We start from the raw sequence: 21,125 nt of genomic DNA on the forward strand, positions 1-21,125 counted from the left end.
TGAGTCTCCTCACTGATTCTCTCTTAATCAGGGCAAGATGCCTTGCGTTCGCTAGAGGTTAGGTTCTGGCCAAGTTTAGCTCCTGCCTACTTGCCTACCTCTCCTTCACCCCTCCTGCTACATTTCCCCTTCCCCGCTCCCTTGGATGCTCAGATTCAGCCACAGGAGACTTCTTCCTAGTCCTCAAATACACCAAGCTTCTGCCTCAAGGCAGAACACTCTCAAAAAGAATCTCACACACTCTTCCAGATTTTCAAATGGCTAACCCTTTCTATCGTTCAAGGTTCAGCTCAAATATTGTATCCAGACCGGGTGCGGTGGCTCATGCCTATAATCCCAGCACTTTGGGAGGCTGAGGCGGGTGGATCACAAGGTCAAGAGATAGAGACCATCCTGGTCAATGAGGTGAAACCAAAAATACATAATTACAAAAATGCAAAAATACAAAAATTAGCTGGGCATGGTGGTGCGCGCCTGTAGTCCCAGCTACTCTGTAGGCTGAGGCAGGAGAATTGCTTGAACCCAGAAGGCAGAGGTTGTGATGAGCCGAGATCGTGCCATTGCACTCCAGTCTGGGTAACAACAGCGAAACTCTGTCTCAGTAAATAAATAAATAAATAAAATTGTATCCATCTTGGGCATGATGGCTCATGCCTGTAATTCCAGAACTTTAGGAGGCAAAGGCAGGTGGATCACTTGAGGTCAGGAGTTCAAGACCAGCCTGGCCAATATGGTGAAACCCTGTTTGTCTCTACCAAAAATATTTAAAAATTAGCTGACTGTGTTGGTGTGCACCTGTAATCTCAGGTATTCAGGAGGCTGAGGCAGGATATTCCCTTGAACCTGGGAGGCAGAGGTTGCACTAAGCTGAGATCGTGCCACTGCACTCCAGCCTGGATGACAGAGCGAGATTTCATCTAAAAAAAGAAAAAATCAAATATTGTATCCTGAGACGTATTCCCTGCCCACATTAAAGAAGCCCCTGCCAGGCTGGGCTTGGTGGCTCACGCCTGTAACCTCAGCACTTTGGGAAGCCAAGGTGAGTGGATCATGAGATCAGGAGTTGGAGACCAGTCTGGCCAACATAGTGAACCTGCGTCTCTACTAAAAATACAAAATATTAGCCGGATGTTGTGGTGTGCCTCTGTAATCCCAACTACTCGGGAGGCTGAGGCAGGAGAATCACGTAAACCCAGGAGGCAGAGGTTGCAGTGAGCTGAGATTGCACTCCAGCCCAGGTGACAGTGCGAGACTCTGTCTCAATAAATAAATAAATAAGCCCCTGCCGCCACAGCCACTCCCTGTTGGATCATCTTGTCTGACTTCCCTCGTTGCACCTGTCATTATCTGATATTATCTCCCTTATTTACATGTTCACATTTTTTGCACCCTGAGTAGTGCCACAAGAGCCAAGATTTGTATGTTTTGTTCATGACTACATCTCCCATACCTAGAATGGTGACAGGTACATAGGAGGACTCAATAAATACTCTGAGAATGAACGCAACCAAAGTGGTTTCTGGGGATCTTGTGTGTGAGAAACCAGGCATTTGACCCCTTCTTCCAGCTCTGGGAAAGAGCCAATTTTATAACTTCATTCCTGAGAGATAATTTGGTGCAATAGAAAAGCACAAGCTTTGAATCTGCCGCTTGCCAGTTGTGTGACTTTGAGCAAATTACTTAACTTTTCTAAGCTTCCCCTTTTGTCCAATGGAGGTATTATTGATCCCAACTGGGCTGTTGTAAAGGACAACATAGGACTTGTAAGCACTTCCTGAATGTTATTTCTCTTTTCCTTCATGATTTCTGAATCTTAGTTGCCCCATTCCTCAAATGGGAGAATTAGATATCTGTTTTTGCAAGGGAAGTGGCTATATTAGAAGGAAGTGGAATTTATGTATTTTCATATAAAAATACAGATTTTTTATATGAAATATTCCGATTAAACATTTTTTTTTTCTTGAGACAGAGTTTTGCTCTTGTTGCCCAAGGCTGCAGGGCAATAGTGAGATCTCGGCTCATTGCAACCTCTGCCTCTTTGGTTCAAGCGATTCTCGTGCCTCAGCCTCTCCAGTAGCTAGGATTACAGGCGTGCACCACCACATCAGGCTAATTTTTGTATTTTTAGTGAAGACGTGGTTTCACCATGTTGATCAGGCTGGTCTCGAACTCCTGTCCTTAAGTGATCCATGGCCTCGGCCTCCCAAAGTGCTGGGATTACAGCCATGAGCCACGGTGCCCGGCCTTGAAACGATTTTTTTAAAGTAAAAATATTGTAAGGGCCAAACAAGGTATCCCTATGGACTGGATTTAGCTCTGAGCTATTTTCCACCTAGGATATTAGATGCCATGACATCCTTACTGTGTAACTTAGGGAAATTCGTTTACCTCCTTGAACTTCAATGAGCTCATCTGTAAAATGGATCAGGACCCATCGCTGTGCAGATCAAATGAGACCAGGTGTGTAAGACGCCGAACAGCAGTGGCGCATGATAAACACCCCCCGCATGACGCGACAGCCATGCTTGGGTGGATGTCGATTTGGTTAGGACATATTCAAGGAGCAAGATATCCCAGAGGCCAGCGGGATAAGCGACGCCGAGAAATAAGATAAGACGGCAGAGGAGGTAGAAAGAGGGAAGGGAAGAAGTGAGGAGGCAACAGGGTCCGCCCTCCAGGCGGGGCGCCAGCGAGAGGCCCAGGCCAGGGCGGGAGCGCACGTGGCCTATTTCGGGCGGAGCAAAGGCGCTGGGCGCAGCGGAGACCTCCAAGCCAGCCCCCTGAGACGGGCCGCGAGGGTAAGTTGGAACTTGACTGCGAGAACCTTGAACGCCGCGCTGGGGCGGCTCCATGTGCCTGGGAGTCGGTGGACTGCGGAGAACGCCAGGTCTGAGCTCGCCGCCCTTCCCGAGCCGTTTTGGCTGGACGCCCGGGTCCTTCGGGCTCCGCCCCAGGGGGTGGGGCTATATGTTCGGACCCATGGCCGGCCGTCTCTGGGGCCCCGCCCCTGCCCCGCCCCCGGAGCCGCGGCCTCGCTGAGTGCCCAACCGCCCGGCGCCCAGGCCTGGGGCACCGCGAGCGCCGAACCTTCGGCTGGTGAGTGCGCACCTCCTCCCCGGGGTTTCCGCCCCGATTCCGCCTCTAGCCCGTGCCCCAGAGCTCCAGGTCGCTGACCCAGACGCTGAGGAGTGACTCAGCGCAAGGAGGGTGGCGACTTGCGGGGGCTGGAGATTCGAACTGTTCAGGGCCTTGAATGCCGGGATGAGTGGGGTGAACGCGAGCCCCCAGAGCTGGTCCCGGGGCTGTGCCAGAGCGTGGGGCCGGGCTGGGGTGGACGGGAGAGGACCAGATTCGGAGACCAGGCAGGGCGGGAGAAGCCACGGCTGCACCGCCTTGCTGGGCCAGGGCCACGGTGGGGGGGCGGGTCCTGAGCTTCTGATCCAGCTCCCCGCCTCAGGACACCAAGATGCCTGGCGAACAGCAGGCAGAGGAGGAGGAGGAGGAAGAGATGCAGGAGGAGATGGTGCTGCTGGTGAAGGGTGAGGAGGATGAGGGTGAGGAGAAGTATGAGGTGGTGAAACTCAAGATCCCCATGGACAACAAGGAGGTATGTGTCACATACACCCTGGGGCCCACTGTCCCCAAACCTGTTCCAGGCCCAGCCTCCCTCAGATGGCAGCCAGGGATCTTGCCCCTACTTTTCCCTGAATCTCAGATCTAGAACCTCAGGGTTGGGCCATCCTTCTGCCCCACTACCTGGGCTTCCAGCATACAGAAATCATGCCTACTGTGCCATGCTTCCCGCTGGGTGCAGGAGATTAAGTCTGTCCTTGGATCTCCCATGGAGCTTGGTGTTGGATGGAAGGGTTAGACTGAAGAGTAATCACACAGTTAGAATCTTGTGTGATGGCTGCAAGTACAGGGGGGTGATGAAGCCTAGAAGTGGGAACTTAACTCAGATTTAGAGGTGGGGGAAAGGTCAGGTTAGTTCAACAGCCACAGTAACAATAGCTAACCCTTGCCTAGCATTTTCTATGTGCAGGCACTGTTCTAAGCACCTCAATTCTATGATGTCAGTAGCATTTATTCCATTTTACAAATGAGGAGCCTGAGGCCCAGGGCAGTTTGGTGACTGGCCACAGGTCTCAAAGTTAGTAAAAGGATGGCTTTTGTGAGACCAGTAGGAGTCTGGGAGAGGATGTGGGTTGATGGCCCCAGGCGGAGGAAATGGCCGTTTTATTATTATTGTTGTTGTTGCTGTTATTATTGTTAGAGACAGGGTCTCATTCAGTCACCCAGTCTGCAGTGCAGTGGCAATGTCAGCTCCCTGCAGGCTTCCCTCGGCTCAGGTGATCCTCCCACCTCAGTCTCCCAAGTACCTGGGACTACAGGCATGCACTACTACACCTGGCTAATTTTTTTGTTTTGTTTTGAGACAGAGTCTCGGCTCTGTTGCCTAGGCTGGAGTGCAGTGGTGCGATCTTGGCTCTTACTGCAACCTCCACCTCCTGGGTTCAAGTGATTCTCCTGCTCAGCCTCCTGAGTAGCTGGGGACTATAGGCTCGTGCCACCATGCCCGGCTAATTTTTTGTATTTTTAGTAGAGATGGGGTTTTGCCACATTGGCCAGACTGGTCTCAAACTCCTGAGCTCAGGTGATCCTCCCACCTCAGCCTCCCAAAGTGCTGGGATTATAAGTGCGTCACCACATCCAGCCAGAAGTAGCCCTTGTAAAGGCTCAGATGAGTGAGTAGGGCACTGCAGTGAGGGTGGTTCGGCCATGCTGTAGTGTGGATGGCAGGCCACACAGGGAGTCAGGCTTTTATTCTGAGGGTATTTGAAAGTTTTGAGATTAGAATATGAATTAAATTTCCCCACTGGAGACCCTAACTGCCAGCAGATACATTTCCATTTCCTAGAACCCCAGAGGACTCTGCCTCCAGCCGGAGCAGCCTTGAGTCCCAGCAGAGGGCTTGGCTTCAAGGGGCCCAGCTTGCAGGGGCCCAGGCTCTGATTCTTCCTGCCTGGGAGCCAGTTCCCTAGGAAAGGACATTCTGCTGCCCCCTAGTGGGCGTGGTGGGTGCTAGCGGGAGGGGATTAGCTCCTCGGGCCTCCTTTTCCAGTCCAGTAATTATTCTGGTTCTGTTTGTTGCGGCACCCCCTGGCCCATTATCCAGCTCTGTCTGCCTCTTCTGGCCCTGTGATTGCATGATCTCCACTTCTGGCCTCTAAGTTACAAACACAGGCTCCAGAGCTTAGGGTGGACTTCCGGCTCCATCACTTACCCATTGTGTGACCTTGGGCAAGTTTCTTAACCACTATATGCCTGTTTCCTCATTTGTAAAATGAAAATTATAACAGCACCTACATCTTGGAGTTGTGAGGAATGAATAAGTCAATACAGGCACAGAGTTACAACTGTGTCTGGCACATAATAAACATGGAAATAGTTGCTATTATTATTTATTTTTCTCCCCAAAGCTTGGGACCTTGGACGAGGTCATCCTTCTGGAGATTTTTCTATTTATTTTTGAGATGAAGTCTTGCTCTGTCGCCCAGGCTGGAGTGCAATGGAGTGATCTCGGCTCACTGCAACCTCCAGCTCCCGGATTCAAGCAATTCTCCTGCCTCAGCCTCCTGAGTAGCTGGGACTACAGGCGCATACCACCATGCCTGGCTAATTTTTGTTTTTGTTTTTAATTTTTTTTTTTAAGATGGGGTTTCACCATGTTGGTCAGGCTGGTCTTTTTTTTTTGAGACGGAGTTTCGCTCTTGTTACCCAGGCTGGAGTGCAATGGCGAAATCTCGGCTCACCGCAACCTCTGCCTCCTGGGTTCAGGAAATTCTCCTGCCTTAGCCTCCTGAGTAGCACCACCATGCCCAGCTAATTTTTTTTTTTTTGTATTTTTAGTAGAGACGGGGTTTCACCATGTTGAGCAGGATGGTCTCGATCTCTTGACCTCGTGATCCACCCGCCTCGGCCTCCCAAAGTGCTGGGATTACAGGCTTGAGCCACCGCGCCAGGCCTTTTTTTTTTTTTTTTAAGACGGAGTTTCGCTCTCTTTACCCAAGCTGGAGTACAATGATGCGATCTCGGCTCACCGCAACCTCCGCCTCCTGGGTTCAGGCAATTCTCCTACCCCAGCCTCCTGAGTAGCTGGGATTACAGGCACACGGCACCATGAAGCTAATTTTTTGTATTTTTAGTAGAGAAGGAGTTTCACCATGTTGACCAGAATGGTCTCGAACTCTTGACCTCATGATCCACCTGCCTCGACCTCCCAAAGTGCTGGGATTACAGGCGTGAGCCACCACGCCCAGCCCTGGTCAGGCTGGTCTTTAACTCCTGACCTCAGGTGATCGCCCGCCTTGGCCTCCAAAGTGCTTGGATTACAGGCGTGAGTCACTACGCCCAGCTAATTTTTGTATTTTTAATAGAGACCAGATTTCAACATATTGGTCAGGCTGGTCTCAAACTCCTGACATCATGATCCTCCCACCTTGGCCTCCCGAAGTGCTGAGATTACAGACGTGAGCCACCGCACCCAGCTAAAGTCATTTTTATCAAAGGCCTTGCTGGGTTAAACTGTGAGAACTGGGGTTGATCAGGGAAGTGAACGTGGAGGCACAGAGGATTGAAGGCAGACAACTTGAGGCACTGGGGAAGGCTTCCCAAAGGAGATAATCTTTGACTTGGGCCTTGAAGGCTTTGCGCGGGGTTGGCACATGGAGGAGGAAGAAGGGCATTCCAGGAGGAGGAAACAGCAAAAGTAAAGACTCAGAGGAAATGAGATTGGAAAGGCAGTCTGGGGGCATAGGGCCTTTGCAAGCTAGGGCAGGACATACTGTGTTAGGTTCTGTGGCACCATCAGAAGCCTTAAATCATGGGAAGGGCCCCACGTGGTGGCTCACGCCTATAATCCCAGCACTTTGAAAAGCCAGAGCGGGAGGATCACTTGAGCCCAGGAGTTTGAGACCTCCCTGGACAACATAGGGAGACCTCACCTCTACAAAGCTTTTTTTTTTTTTAATTAGCTGGGAATGGTAGCATTCCTGTAGTCTTAGCTACTCTGGAGGCTGAATGAACCCAGGAGTTCCAGGCTGCAGTGAGCCATGATTGCACCACTGTACTTTAGCCTGGGTGACAGAGAGAGAACCCTGTCTCGAAAAACAAAAACATGCCAGGCGAGGTGGCTAATGCCTGTAATCCCTGTACTTTGGGAGGCCGAGGCAGGCAGATCACCTGAGGTCAGGAGACCAGCCTGACTAACATGGTGAAACCCTCTCTCTACTAAAAATACAAAAATTAGCCAGGCATGGTGGTGGGCGCCTGTATTCCCAGCTACTGGGGATGCTGAGGCAGAATTGCTTGAACCCATGAGGCAAAGGTTGCAGTGAGCTGATACTGCACCACTGCACTCCAGCCTGGGCAACAAGAGCGAGACTCCATCTCCAAAACAACAGCAACAACAACAACAAAAAACCCAAAAAATCACAGGAGGGTCATGATTGGATTTTCTGTTTAGAAGAATTATTGGCTGCTACAGGGAGACCAGGCCAGGTAGGGCCTGCTCTAAGATGGTAGCAGCAGTGATGAGGAGAAGGGGCCATTTAGGAACCTGGCTGGAGTCAAGGGGTGAAGGTCTGGTAAGACTAGTCATGAAAGGTACGTAGGGCCAGATTGTGAATGGTATCACGCATCTTAACTCCATCATTTACCAGCTTTTCTTTGGCTTTCTCATCTGTAAAATAGGGTAATAGACTAACACACCCTTGAATGCCAGTCTGAGAAGTGTCATCAGGGTGACTGGATTTGGAGGAGGTGGGAGGAATCGAGGATTACATATATACGTCCCAGGGACTGTTAGCGCTGTGCCCACAAGGGTGATCATTAGCTTTCTGTGGGCCTTCCTGAGCCTCATTTCTCCATCTATGAAATGGTGATCTCAAAAGCGCCTCTCATTGCTGACATTCAGTAAGTCCTAGATAATGCCCAGCCCTGTGGCCATTGTCCAGAAGGGCCTTAATTACACTGCACGCAGGGGCTGGAGTATTTTCCCTCTGCCATCAAAACCGAATCTTTTAGAAAGATTTTCTCAGAGGGCTCCATGCACATCCAAACCTGTCTTTCCCTGGCTTGAACCCTTGGGTGGTTTTCTGCTTCCCTCAGGGTAAGATCTCAGCTTCTAAACTTGGCACTGAAAGCTCTTTACCGTCTAACCTCATGCCATTCTGGCTTCATCCCCTTGACACCTATCCCATGCCCCACTGTGGTCTTAGTGCACAAAGCCCTCTTCAGCTTTGTTCCCTGCTCTCTCCAGGAGTAGCTCTTTTCTCTTCTAGATCAGTTTCTTAATTTTCAATATGTACACAGATCACCCAGTTCAGTAAAGTCTGGAGTGAGACTTGAGATTCTTCATTTCTAAAAAGTTCCCAGTGATGTTGTTGATGTTGCTGGTCTGTGGCCCATACTTCCTCTAGCAAGGAACTAGAGGACAGGGGTTGCGTTTAATAGTTTGTACCAAAAAGAAGGAAGATTCTGACCACAAAAATGGGCCGGGGAGGGATACAAGCTGTGTAATGGTCATTGAGATTAGAATTGCATGATGGAGGCTGGGGACGATGGTTCTTGCCTGTAATCCCAGCACTTTTGGAAGCTGAGGCCGGAGGATTGATTGAGCTCAGGAATTCGAGACCAGCCTGGGCAACATGGCAAAACTGTCTCTACTAGGTATAAAAATTAGCCAGTGTGCTGGCACACCCTTGTAGCCCCAGCTACTTAGAAGGTTGAGTCAGGAGAATTGCTTGAGCCTGGGAGGTCAAGGCTGCAGTGAGCTGTGATCATGCCACTCCATCCAGCCTGAGTGACACAGTGACACCCATTCTCAAAAAGAGAAAAAAAAGAACTGCATCTTGATTAAGAGAATAGGTGTTTATCCCTGGCTCTGCCGTTTATTAGCTGTAGAGCCTTGTATAGTCACTTTACTTCTGAGTCTTATTTCCTTATGTATAAAACCAAAGCCATTTGAGAGTTTAGAAAGGGAGTACTGGTAAAAAGCACTTAGCACAGTTCCTGGCACATGATGAGTGCCCAAAAATGGGAGTTATTTTATTCATTAGAGAAGTAATGGCTAAGGAGGAAATGGGGATGTTTGCCCTGGTTAAAAAAAAACATTTAAGGCCAGTTGTGGTGGCTCACACCTGTAATCCCAGCACTTTGGGAGGCCGAGGAGGGTGGATCACAAGGTCAAGAGTTTGAGACCATCCTGGCCAACATGGTGAAACCCCGTCTCTACTAAAAATATAAAAAACAATTATTACACTACGTTGTATGTCCACATTAGCCTCTTGTTAACACTGCACATACCACCTATTCTGATTTTTAAATCTAATAGTCATAGAATTTAAGACATGCTTGGGCTATTAATGATCACCTAGTCTGGTATTTGCCAAGTTTCAGTCATGTGTGTATTGCTCATATGTTGTACTCACAGCATTTATTAATGCTTTTCGTCTGGCACAAAAGTAGTCATGAAAAAAAATTAATGCTTTTCTTCAAATAGATTCACATAGTTTTGTTAAATAAATGTACCTTCATCTAAACAATAGTACTGATGAAATTGTGCGTTTCATGTGATCTCTTATTTTTTTAATATTCATGAAAATAAATACATAACAATTATAATAAGACTTTTTAAAAGTTGGCCCACATACCATCTCATATCTCATGCTGAGAAATTTTTGTTTGTTTTTTTCTTTTTTAGAGACACAGTCTTGCTTTGTCACCCAGGCTGGAGTACAGTGGCATGCGATCATAGCTCACTGAAGCCTTGATCTCTTGGGCTCCAGTGATCCTCCTGCCTCAGTCTACCCAGTAGTTGGGACTACAAGTGCACCTCACCACACCTGGCTAACTTTTTACTTTTTGTAGCGATGAGGTCTATGTTGCCCAGGCTGGTGTCCAACTCCTGGCCTCAAGTAATCCTCCTTCCTTGGTCTCCGGAAGTGCTGAGATTACAGATGTGAGTCAATGCACCTGGCCTCATATTGGGAATTTGATCTCCCTTAGCCTACCTGGCCTTTCTTGGGACACTGAGGCAGGGGAGGGCTTAATGAGCTGGATTCAGCTCCTCTTACCAAGATTTTTCCTCGGGCACCCAAGGCCCCTTCTCCTGGGCTGGAGACATTAACAACACTTGTGTGGAGAATTTCTTTTTCAGAAGTCAGTGAACCCAGCATGAGGAAGCCCTCAGGCTGTCCAAAGTCACCTTAAAGAAGGGTGCCAAGGAAAAACAGGCCAGAAAAATGTAGATATGATGAGACAAGTGCTCTCCACAGTGGCTGATATATTGAAATAACCCAACAGATTTCAAAACCAGAGCAAGACTGGAAAATGTGACCTTGAATTCAGATGGTGCCAGACGTGCTGTGGGGTTTCTCCATTTAAAGTATCAAGTTATATTTTAACCTTGAATCCTTCTTGGAGTGTGCCAGGGGACTTGGAGTCCAGCCTCTGTCACATCTTGGCCGTGTGAGTTCAGGACAGTGTAGCCTGAATGACAGCATGGTCTCATGGGCACCCCAAGTCCATCCTGGCTCCCAGTGGCCATGTGAATTTCATCACCCTCAGCCTCAGCTTTCTCAGCTATCAAAAGAGACAACATCCAGCTCAAGGCAGGTGACAGGAGGATTTAATACAATAACATACATAATGTAACGTCGAAGTTTAATACTTTGCTACTGATTATTGCTGCTATTGTTATCAGTATAGATACTATTTAAACCAGATTTCCCTTGGTTGGTCACTAATTTCCCAAATTGCCCTAGTTTCTAATTTCCTTTTATTATTATTATTTTTTGAGACATAGTTTTGCTCTTGTGGCCTAGGCTGGAATGCAATGGGGCGATCTCAGCTCACTGCAACCTCCGCCTCCAGGGTTCAAGCCATTTTCCTGCTTCAGCCTCCCAAGTAGCTGGGATTACAGGCATGTGCCACCATGCCAGGCTAATTTTTTTGTATTTTTAGAAGAGACAGGGTTTCTCCATGTTGGTCAGGCTGGTCTTGAACTCCTGACCTCAGGTGATCTTCCCACCTCAGCCTTCCAAAGTGCTGGGATAACAGGCGTGAGCCACCGCGTTTGGCCTTTTTTTTTTTTTGGAGACAGAGGTTCTCTCTTGTTACCCAGGCTGGAGTGCAGTGGTACGATCTTGGCTCACTGCAAACTCCGCCTCCTGGGTTCAGACAATCTCCTGCTTTAGCCTCCCGAGTAGCTGGGATTACAGGCACGCGCCACCATGCCCAGCTAATTTTTTGTATTTTTGGTAGAGGTGGGGTTTCACCATGTTGACCAGGATGGTCTCGATCTCTTGACCTCGTGATCCACCCGACTCGGCCTCCCAAAGTGTTGGGATCATGGGCTTGAGCCACCGCGTTTGGCCTTTTTTTTTTTTGAGATGGAGTCTCAGTCTGTCACCGAGGCTGGAGTGCAATGGCACAATTGCAGCTCACTACAACTCCCGCCTCCCGGGTTCAAGAGATTCTCCTGCCTCAAACTCCAGAGTAGGTGGGACTACAGGTTCATGCCACCACGCCGGGCTAATTTTTTGTATTTTTAGCAGATAGGGTTTCACTGTGTTAGCCAGGATGGTCTTGATCTCCTGACCTCATGATTCACCCACCTTGGTCTCCAAAGTGCTGGCATTACAGATGTGAGCCACTTCGCCCAACATCCAACTTTTTTTTCTTTTTTCTTTTGAGACAGTTTCACTCTTGCTGCCCAGGCTGGAGTGCAGTGGTGCGATCTTGGCTCAATTGCAACCTCTGACTCCCAGGTTCAAGTGATTCTTCTGTCTCAGCCTCCTGAGTAGCTGGGATTACAGGCATGAGCCAACACAGCTGGCTGATTTTTGTATTTCTTTTTTCTTTTTTTGAGATGTAGTCTCACACTGTCACCCAGGCTGGAGTGCAATGGCTCACTGCAACCTCCACCTCCCAGGTTCAAAGGATTTTCCAGCCTCAGCCTCCCAAGTAGATGGGATTACAGGCGCCCCTCTACCATGCCCAGCTAATTTTTGTATTTTTAGTAGAGACGAGGTTTCACCACGTTGGCCAGGCTGGTCTCTTAACTCCTGACCTCATGATCCACCTGCCTCGGCCTCCCAGAGTGCTGGGATTACAGGCGTGAGCCACCATGCCTGGCCCGATTTTTGTATTTTTAGTAGAGACTGGGTTTCTCCATGTTGGCCAGGCTGTTCTCCAACTCCTAACCTTAGGTGATCCACCTACCTCAGTCTCCCAAAGTGCTGACATTAGAGGCATGAGCCACCATGCCTAGGTTGTTTTCCAGTTTCTGAGCTGGTTACCACAAAGCCACTTACCTTTTGACAAATGATCCTGAAGGCCTTGAATTTGTCCTGCAGCTTTCAGAAAGAGAAGGCTCTATTATTCCCTGCTGTCACCCTCTTTTAACCTGTCTCCCCATCTGTAAAATGGGGATGATGATAATCACCTTGTGGAGATCGAATATGGGAGAAGTTGACACTCTCTTGTCCTCAATAGTCCCAGGTATTGCGCGGTGGCTCACGCCTGTAATCCCAGCACTTTGGTAGGCTGAGGCGGTTAGATTACGAGGTCAAGAGATTGAGAGCATCCTGGTCAACATGGTGAAACCCCATCTCTACTAAAAATACAAAAAATTAGCTGGGCATGGTGGCGTGTGCCTGTAATCCCAGCTACTCAGGAGGCTGAGGCAGGAGAATTGCCTGAACCCTGGAGGCGGAGGTTTTGGTGAGCTGAGATCGCGCCATTGCACTCCAGCTTGGGTAACAAAAGCGAAAACTCCGTCTCAAAAAAATGAAAAATAAAATAGTCCCAGGTATTTCATTTGGTCATGAATTAATTGCTTGGCCATGGTGAATACTTGACATCGGTTTTGCTGGAGTTTTGAGCGTTCTCTTTTCTAAGAAGGGAGCAGTGTGCCCTCAATACTTTTCTTCACTCAATCCAGAATGTTTTCCCTTCATGTGCCTCTTACAAGGCATTTCTTTCCTTTTTCTGATTTTTATCTCTAGAAGGCCAGAACTTTTGAAATTGGCTCATTTTCAGATTTTTGTTTTTCATTTCAGACTTCAGAATAGCATTTGGCTTTTACCCTTGCCTTTTTCTTCACAGCTTAAAAAATGATAGGTGTTTGTTATTCAAAGCTGATTGAAGAGCCTGGACTTGGTCTTCCCCTGGCTTCCAGGATGCCCCTCTCCTGCTTTTCTCCCTCCCTGGCTTCTCTCCATCTTGCTGCTCTAGGTGCTCTCTGCCCATCCCCTGGCTGAGCTCATCTACTCATTCTCAAGGCTTTATAAACTATCTATAGGTTGACAGCTTCTCAGTTAACATCTTCAGTCTAGGCCTCGCTTCTGAGCTCCAGATATGTCAAGAAGCCTCGACACCATCCAAACAGATCTCCCGTCTCAGCTTCTTCCCCACCATCCTCATCTCTGTAAATGCAACTCCACCTTTATAGTTGCTAAGCTCAAAAACCTTGAAGTCATTTGGATTCCTCTTTTTCTTTATACCTCACCATCTAATCTCTTATTAAATCTATTGTCACTGCAAATAGATCCGGAAGTGGGGCACTTCTCACCACCTCCACCGTCCACTTGTGTTGTCTGGGTCTGAGCCACTATCTTCTCTTGCCAGGTGGCTGCAGTGGCCTCCTCACTGGGCTTCTGCTTTCTCCAAATCCATTTGGTTTTCAAACCCAGCACCCTGAGGGAGCCTTTTAAAATGTGTAGGATACAGTCACTTCCCTGGTCAAAGCCCTCTGACATCTCCTCTTACTGTTACATCTCCTTTATATTAAAAGCCAGAGCAGGCACAGTGGTATGTGCCTGTAACCCCAGCTACTGAGAAGGCTGAGTCAGGTGCACTGCTTGAGCTAGGAGTTTGGGACCAGCCTGGGCCACAGCAAGACCTCGTCAAAAAAAGAAAAAAAAAAAAAAAAAAAAAAAAGAAAAGAGAGAGCCAAATATAGCAAATACAAGGCCCTATAAGCTAAGAGATCCCCTCCACCACCACATCTGTGACTTGCCCCATCATACATTCTGCTTTAACCAATTTTCCTTGCCGTTTCTGGAACTCAGCAGGCAACTCCACCTCTGGGCCTTGCTGTTCCCTCTGCAATGTTCCTCTGAGGGCTATCCACTTAGCCTGCTCTGTCTTTAGGTCTTTGCTGGTGTTATATCAGTAAAGTGTCTTAACCCTGTTTAAATCTGTAGCATCCCCCGTACCGGCGCTCTTTATCCATTATTCCCAAAAGCAGGAATTTTCTTTTTAATGCTTTTTAATGAATGAGGAATCCCCGTGCCTAACAGTCTAGCACCCTGCACGCGCTCAGTAAATACTGGTTGAATTAATAAAAATAGCTAGAACGCCACTGGGCTTTGTGATGTGTGCGTTACGCGCATTATCTCACTGGATGCGCACAGCCATTCTGCGACGCAGCACCGAGGCCTTTCTTATTTCAGAGATGGGGAACTGAGGCTCACAGAGGGGGCAGCCTGCGGAGACCCATCCAGGTCTCTGGCTCTGGGGACTGCCGCTAAGGGCTGACCTGTCCCCCCTCTCCCTGCAGGTCCCGGGTGAGGCGCCCGCGCCGTCAGCCGACCCGGCGCGCCCCCACGCGTGCCCCGACTGCGGGCGCGCCTTCGCGCGCCGCTCCACGCTGGCCAAGCACGCGCGCACGCACACGGGCGAACGGCCCTTCGCGTGCACCGAGTGCGGCCGGCGCTTCTCGCAGAAGTCGGCGCTGACCAAACACGGCCGCACGCACACGGGCGAACGGCCCTACGAGTGCCCTGAGTGTGACAAGCGCTTCTCCGCCGCCTCGAACCTGCGGCAGCACCGACGGCGCCACACGGGCGAGAAGCCTTACGCATGCGCGCACTGCGGCCGCCGCTTTGCGCAGAGCTCCAACTACGCACAGCACCTGCGCGTGCACACGGGCGAGAAGCCGTACGCGTGCCCGGACTGCGGACGCGCCTTCGGCGGCAGCTCGTGCCTGGCGCGCCACCGACGCACGCACACCGGCGAGCGGCCCTACGCATGCGCCGACTGCGGTACGCGCTTCGCCCAGAGCTCGGCGCTGGCCAAGCACCGGCGCGTGCACACAGGCGAAAAGCCGCACCGCTGCGCTGTGTGTGGCCGCCGCTTCGGCCACCGCTCCAACCTAGCGGAGCATGCGCGCACGCACACAGGGGAGCGACCCTACCCCTGCGCCGAATGCGGCCGCCGCTTCCGCCTAAGCTCGCACTTCATCCGTCACCGGCGCGCGCATATGCGGCGCCGCCTGTACATCTGCGCCGGCTGCGGCAGGGACTTCAAGCTGCCTCCTGGTGCCACGGCCGCTACTGCCACCGAGCGCTGCCCGGAGTGCGAGGGCAGCTGAGCCCCGCGGGGCTGCGGAGGGGCGCGCTGGGGCTTTGACCTGGCTGCACTAACCCTGACTCCTGCGCCCCGGCCTCCGGGTCTGGGAAATTGAGGGGACGGCAGGCCCGGCTGCCCTGGAACTGGGAGACAGAATCCCCTACCGGGGTCCTTGGAAACCGTGCTCACCACCCCACCCCCGTCACTACATTCCCTCGGTCCTTGTTAGTGAATAAAGTATTATATCCTCACCCACTCGTGCCTGTGAGTGAGGTGGGTGGGGAGAGGAGGAAAGTCGGGGTTCTCCAGGCTCAGGTGCCAATTGAGTTGTCATGGAACCAAATGGGGATGTAAACCTAAAAGGGGTTCCTGCACCTGGATTTGTATTGGGTGTAGGGGGTGATGGCACACTTGGCCCTTGGTTACGTCCTCATAACCTTAGATCTGAAAGGGCCCATAAATATACTATGTTCAAGATCAGACACGCACTGCATTTGGCAGCGCTCCACTGAGCAAGGCAAGACGCTCATATCTCTGTCTAGTGAAGGAGAGAAAACTGTTAACGCTAGGTTAGAGGTTTTTAACAGCTTTATTATGTAAACTTAATAGCTTATTTTCATCCTCAAAACATCTTAGGCAGGGCGCAGTACTCATGCCTGTAACCCCAGCACTTTAGGGGGGCGAGACTAGCAGATCACTTGAGGTCAGGAGTTCAATACCAGCCTGGCCAACATGGTGAAACCCTGTCTCTACTAATTATACAAAAACTAATTGGTGGGCCGGCACTTGTAATGGGGGCTGAGGCATGAGTATCACTTAAATTCGGGAGGCAGAGGTTACAGTGAACTGAGATAGTGTCACTGCACCCCAGCCTGGGCAACAGGGAGACTGAGACTGCCTTAAAACAAAACACCCAACCCAAACCAAAAAAAAAAAATATCTCAAATCGAATGGACCTAGCAGCTCATGGCTGTGATCCCCAGCAGTTTAAGACAGGAGGATCCCTAGAAATCAGAAGTTTGAGATGAGCCTGGGGAACAAAGTGAGACCCCCAACTATTTAAAAAAAGAAAAAAGCTGGGCATGGTGACGCACACCTGTAGTCACAGCTAATGACAAGGCTGCAGTGAGCTATTATTGTGGCACTGGACTCCAGCCTGGGTGACAGAGCAAGGGTGTCTAAAAAATAAATCCCATAGATGAATCTTTTTAACATTTATTTTTTCTTGTTTTCTACCTGTGCAGCCCACTTCAGTGCCAGCAGACTATGGGCAGAGGCCAGGCAATGGTTCGGGGCTACAGTTTGATCTGGCATAGGGTACTATGAAAGGCCCAGGGGGACAGACCTAGCATAAATCCAAACCCATGCATTGTTTTAAATGTATTTATTTTGGACCAGACACGGTGGCTCACGCCTATAATTCCAGCACTCTGGGAGGCGGGATCATCTGAGGTCAGGAGCTCGAGACCAGCCTGGCCAACATGGTGAAACCCCATCCCAACTAAAAATACAAAAATTAGCCAGCCATGGTGGCCAGCGCCTGTTATCCCAGCTACTTGACAGGCTGAGGCAGAATTGTTTGAACCTAGGAGGCAGAGGTTGCAGTGAGCTGAGATCACACCATTGCACTCCAGCCTGGGTGACAAAAGTGACTGTCATAAAAATAATAAACTTATTTATTTTGTAGAGACAGGGTCTTGCTATGGTGGGCAGGCTGGACTCCTACCCTCAAGCAATCCTTTCACCTCCCTCTAGATTTACCTAGCCAGGCATGGTAGCTCATGCTGGGATTAGGTATGAGCCACCATGCCTGGCTAGGTAAATCTTTTCTGTCCATTTTTGCCACAGCAAATGAATGACAGGGCCAAGAGACAAGTAAACAGGGGCCTGCAGTCCAGTGTCAACTGGTGCTATGATGGGGGAAGATAGGCTCTTCTCAGAAGGGATGTTTAGGTTGGGTCTTGAAGGTAAGAAAGTTGGGGTTGGGAAGTGTGGAGGCTCTTCTCAGAGGTTACGTTTTAAGATTGGGCTTGAAGGTAGAGTTCTGGCTGGGGAAATGTGGAGAGAGCCCCTAAAGCTGCATTCCAGGGTCCTTAGAGCTTGCAGATGTTCCCTGGGGTAGAATACGTTTTAAGATTGGGCTTGAAGGTAGAGTTCTGGCTGGGGAAATGTGGAGAGAGCCCCTAAAGCTGCATTCCAGGGTCCTTAGAGCTTGCAGATGTTCCCTGGGGTAGAATGGGGGTGGGGGACAAAAAGCAAGAGGGTTTTGGAAGTGAGGTTAAAGGACCCAAGGTAGCAAAGCCTTGAGGGCTTAGAGGGGAAAGATGGATCTGACAGCCTTATGGAGCTGGAACTCACAGCAATGGACCTGGGGTTGAGGGAAAGGAGATGGGACTGACTTCATTTCTTAGCTTGAGTGACTGCAGGACAGTGTCATTAAGATGGTGGTACAGGGTGAAGAGCATGACAGGAGCTGAAGTGGGGGCAATTGTTACACCCGTCTGGACATGCTGAATGTTAGATCAGCATGAGAAAGGTGATTGGCAATAACAGAGATACCAGGTCATGGACACCATGTCCAGAAGAAAGCACACAAGAAGAGTCTCGAAAGTGGCTGGTGACGGGCATGGTGGCTCATACCTGTAATCCTAGCACTTTGGGAGACCCAGGTGGGTAGACTGCCTGAGGTCAGGAGCTCCAGACCAGCCTGGTCAATATGGCGAAACCCCTACTCTCTACTAAAAATACAAAAAAATTAGCTGGGTGTGCTAGCACCCGCCAGCTACTCAGGAGGCTGAACCAGGAGTCGGAGGTTGCAGTGAGCAGAGATTGCCCCAGGGCACTCCAGCCTCGGGGATAGTGAGATTCCGTCTCAAAACAAACAAACAAAAAAAAGGCCAGGCATGGTAGCTCACGTGGTGATCTTGGCACTTTGGGAGGCTGAGGCAGGAAGATCGCTTGAGGCCAGAAGTTCAAGACCAACTTGGGCAACATGGTGAGACCCCCAATCTCCACTAAAAATAAGGAAAAATAGCCAGAGGTAGAAAGAAAACCAGGTAAGCATCTTATCTGGGAAATCTAGAGGAAGGTGTTTCAGGGAGAGGGGAGGGTCAGCTGCTGCTCTGGGGCCGCTGCATTTGTAATGAGGGTGGGGATGAGTGGTGAGAGTCATTTTAGTGGAGGGGAATCATGAAAGCTAGCCAGGAGGCAAGGTTGTAAATGGGACAGTGGGGAAGGAGAGTCGGGGAGTATAGACAACCCTTTGAAGAGGCTGCTGGAGGTTTTATGGTTTCGCTTTTGTCAACAGGGAAGGAACTCACATATCCTTTCTGCATGGGTAGGAAGGGCTAATGAAGAGAAGCTGATCATACAGGAGGGAAAGCAGACACCCAGTCAAGGAGAGGAAGGAAACCAGGGCTTCATAAGGATGCTGATCCCATTATCACTGGAGAGCCAGAGGAAAGGCGGGTTTGGGCACATAATCTGATACCTTGTTTTACCTGGGAAATAAGAATGGGAGTCACTAGCTAAGAAATGTAAGAGAGCAAGGCCACGAAAGGAGAATGCCTCAGTTTGCTAACGTGGAGATCGGCTCAGAGAAGCAGCAAGTCAGCAACCATTGTAGATTTGGAGAATATAGATGTCCCCTGGTATACTCAGGGGACTGTTTCCAGGACATACCCCACCCCCACCATATACACAAATCCACATGTACTAAACCCCCAGTCAGCCCTGCAGAACCCACATATAGGAAAAGCCAGTCCTCCACATACATGGGTTTTGCATCCCACAAATATTGTATTATAGATCCATGTTTGGTTGAAAAAAATGCAACCAACCAAACGTAGACTCACGCAGCTCAAACCCGTGTTGTTCAAGGCTCAACTATAGTTTAAAGGTCCTTTCCCCAGTATTAGCCTATCCTGTGATGGAGGCAGCCAGAGGTATCTGAGGAAGAAGTGATGTGCTGAAAGTCACACAACAGGCAAAGCTTACACACTCACACTATCTTTTTTTTTTTTTGAGGCAGAGTCTCACTCTGTTGCCCAGGCTGGAGTGCAGTGGCGCAATCTCAGCTCACTGCAATCTCTGCCTCCCGGGTTCAAACAATTCTCCCTGCCTCAGCCTCCCAAGTAGTTGGGATTACAGGTCCCTGCTACCATGCCCAGCTATTTTTTGTATTTTTTAGTAGAAATGGGGTTTTGCCACATTGGCCAGGCTGGTCTTGAACTCCTGACCTCACGTGATCCGCCCACCTCGGCCTCCCAAAGTACTAGGATTACGGGTGTGAGACACCATGCCCTGAAACACTATCATTTTTTTTTTGAGACAGGGTCTCGTGATATTGCCCAGGCTGGAGTGCAGGGCATTATCTCAACTCATTGCAACCTCCACCTCCTGGGTTCAAGTGATCTTCCTGCCTCAGCATCCCTAGTAGCTGCGATTATAGGCCTGTGCCACCATGCCCGGCTAATGTTTGTATTTTTAGTAGAGACAGTGTTTAACCATGTTGGCTGGGTTGGTCTTGAACTACTTCTTCTTTTTTTTTTTTTTTGAGACGGAGTTTCGCTGTTGTTACCCAGACTGGAGTGCAATGGCACGATCTCCGCTCACTGCAACCTCCGCCTTCTGGGTTCAAGCAATTCTCCTGCCTCAACCTCCCGAGTAGCTGGGACTACAGGCACACACCACCATGCCCAGCTAATTTTTGTATTTTTAGTAGAGACGGGGTTTCACCTCATTGACCAGGATGGTCTCGATCGCTTGACCTTGTGATCCACCCGCCTCGGCCTCCCAAAGTGCTGGGATTATAGGCATGAGCCACCGCGCCCGGCCAGTCTTGAACTTCTGACATCAGGTGATCCACCATGCCCAGCCCTCAACACTATCTTTAGGTGGAGAGGAAAAACAATAAATTGGCCTTGGTGCGGCAGGGTGGGTAGGCTTTACTTTTACCCTATAGGAGGTAAAATAGGAGGAAGCCCTATTTCGCCCCAAATCAGAGACCTGACCCTGATGATTTCCTGCTCTAGGCCCCTGATAGTTGAGAATAAAAGGCAAACAAAGCCCAGTGTGGTGGCTCATGCCTGTAACCCAGGCACTTTGGGAGGCCAAGGCAGGCAGATCACAAGGTCAGGAGTTCGAGACCAGCCTGGCCAACAGAGTGAAACACTCTCTACTAAACTTACAAAAATTAGTTGGGTATCGTGGCACATACCTGTAGCGCCAGCTACTCGGGAGGCTGAGGCAGGAAAATCACTGGAACTTGGGAGGTCGAGGCTGCAGTGAGCCAAGATTATGCCACTGCACTCCAGCCTGGGTGACAGTGAGACTCAGTCTCAAAATATATATATAAAATAAAAAGGTAAACCAGCCAGGCTCAGTGGCTCACGCCTGTAATCCTAGCACTTTGGGAGGCCAAGGTTGCAAATCACCTGAGGTCAGGAGTTGAAGACCATCCTGCCCAACATGGTGAAACCCCATCTCTAATAAAAATACAAAAATTAGCTGAGTGTGATGGCAAGCGCCAGTAATCCCAGCTACTCAGGAGGCTGAGGCATGAGAATCACTTGAACCTGGGAGGCAGAGGCTGCAGTGAGCCAAGATTGTGCTGCTGCACTCCAGCCTGTCCTACAAGAGTGGGACTGTCTCAAAAGTAAATAAATAAATACATAATAACAATAAATAAAATAAAGAATTTAAAAAGG

General features: G+C 49.7%; 1 protein-coding gene and 1 non-coding gene across 5 annotated transcripts; one reads left to right on the forward strand and one right to left on the reverse strand.

Annotated features, from left to right (window-relative positions):
• The first annotated feature begins 2,732 nt into the window (after positions 1 to 2,732).
• ZNF771 (zinc finger protein 771) lies at positions 2,733 to 15,668 on the forward strand. Of its 4 annotated transcripts, none has more exons than XM_054242763.2 (3): positions 2,733 to 2,887; positions 3,458 to 3,607; positions 14,627 to 15,668. In XM_054242763.2, exons 2-3 carry the CDS (start codon positions 3,467 to 3,469, stop codon positions 15,437 to 15,439), a joined length of 954 nt encoding a protein of 317 aa, XP_054098738.1. In that variant the 5' UTR covers positions 2,733 to 2,887; positions 3,458 to 3,466; the 3' UTR covers positions 15,440 to 15,668. The 4 variants fall into 4 exon arrangements, with proteins under 4 accessions (XP_054098738.1, XP_009007685.1, XP_002756111.1 ...); XM_009009437.5 differs by having other exon boundaries at positions 2,733 to 2,798; XM_002756065.6 differs by lacking the exon at positions 2,733 to 2,887 and adding an exon at positions 3,038 to 3,096 and having other exon boundaries at positions 3,445 to 3,607.
• Positions 15,669 to 16,651: 983 nt separating this feature from the next.
• LOC118146573 (small nucleolar RNA SNORA42/SNORA80 family) lies at positions 16,652 to 16,785 on the reverse strand. Its single transcript, XR_004732428.1, has one exon. It is a non-coding gene; the product is annotated as a small nucleolar RNA SNORA42/SNORA80 family (small nucleolar RNA).
• Positions 16,786 to 21,125: the final 4,340 nt, after the last annotated feature.

This window comes from Callithrix jacchus, chromosome 12 (assembly GCF_049354715.1).
Source record: "Callithrix jacchus isolate 240 chromosome 12, calJac240_pri, whole genome shotgun sequence".
Classification (NCBI taxonomy): domain Eukaryota; kingdom Metazoa; phylum Chordata; class Mammalia; order Primates; family Cebidae; genus Callithrix; species Callithrix jacchus.

Bases quoted from the DNA above. Each gene is read 5' to 3' on its own strand.
- ZNF771 (XM_054242763.2), top strand. From the start codon at position 3,467: ATGCCTGGCGAACAGCAGGCAGAGGAGGAGGAGGAGGAAGAGATGCAG. The intron at 3,608-14,626 runs GTATGTGTCACA...CTCTCCCTGCAG, and splicing joins TCCCCATGGACAACAAGGAG to GTCCCGGGTGAGGCGCCCGC.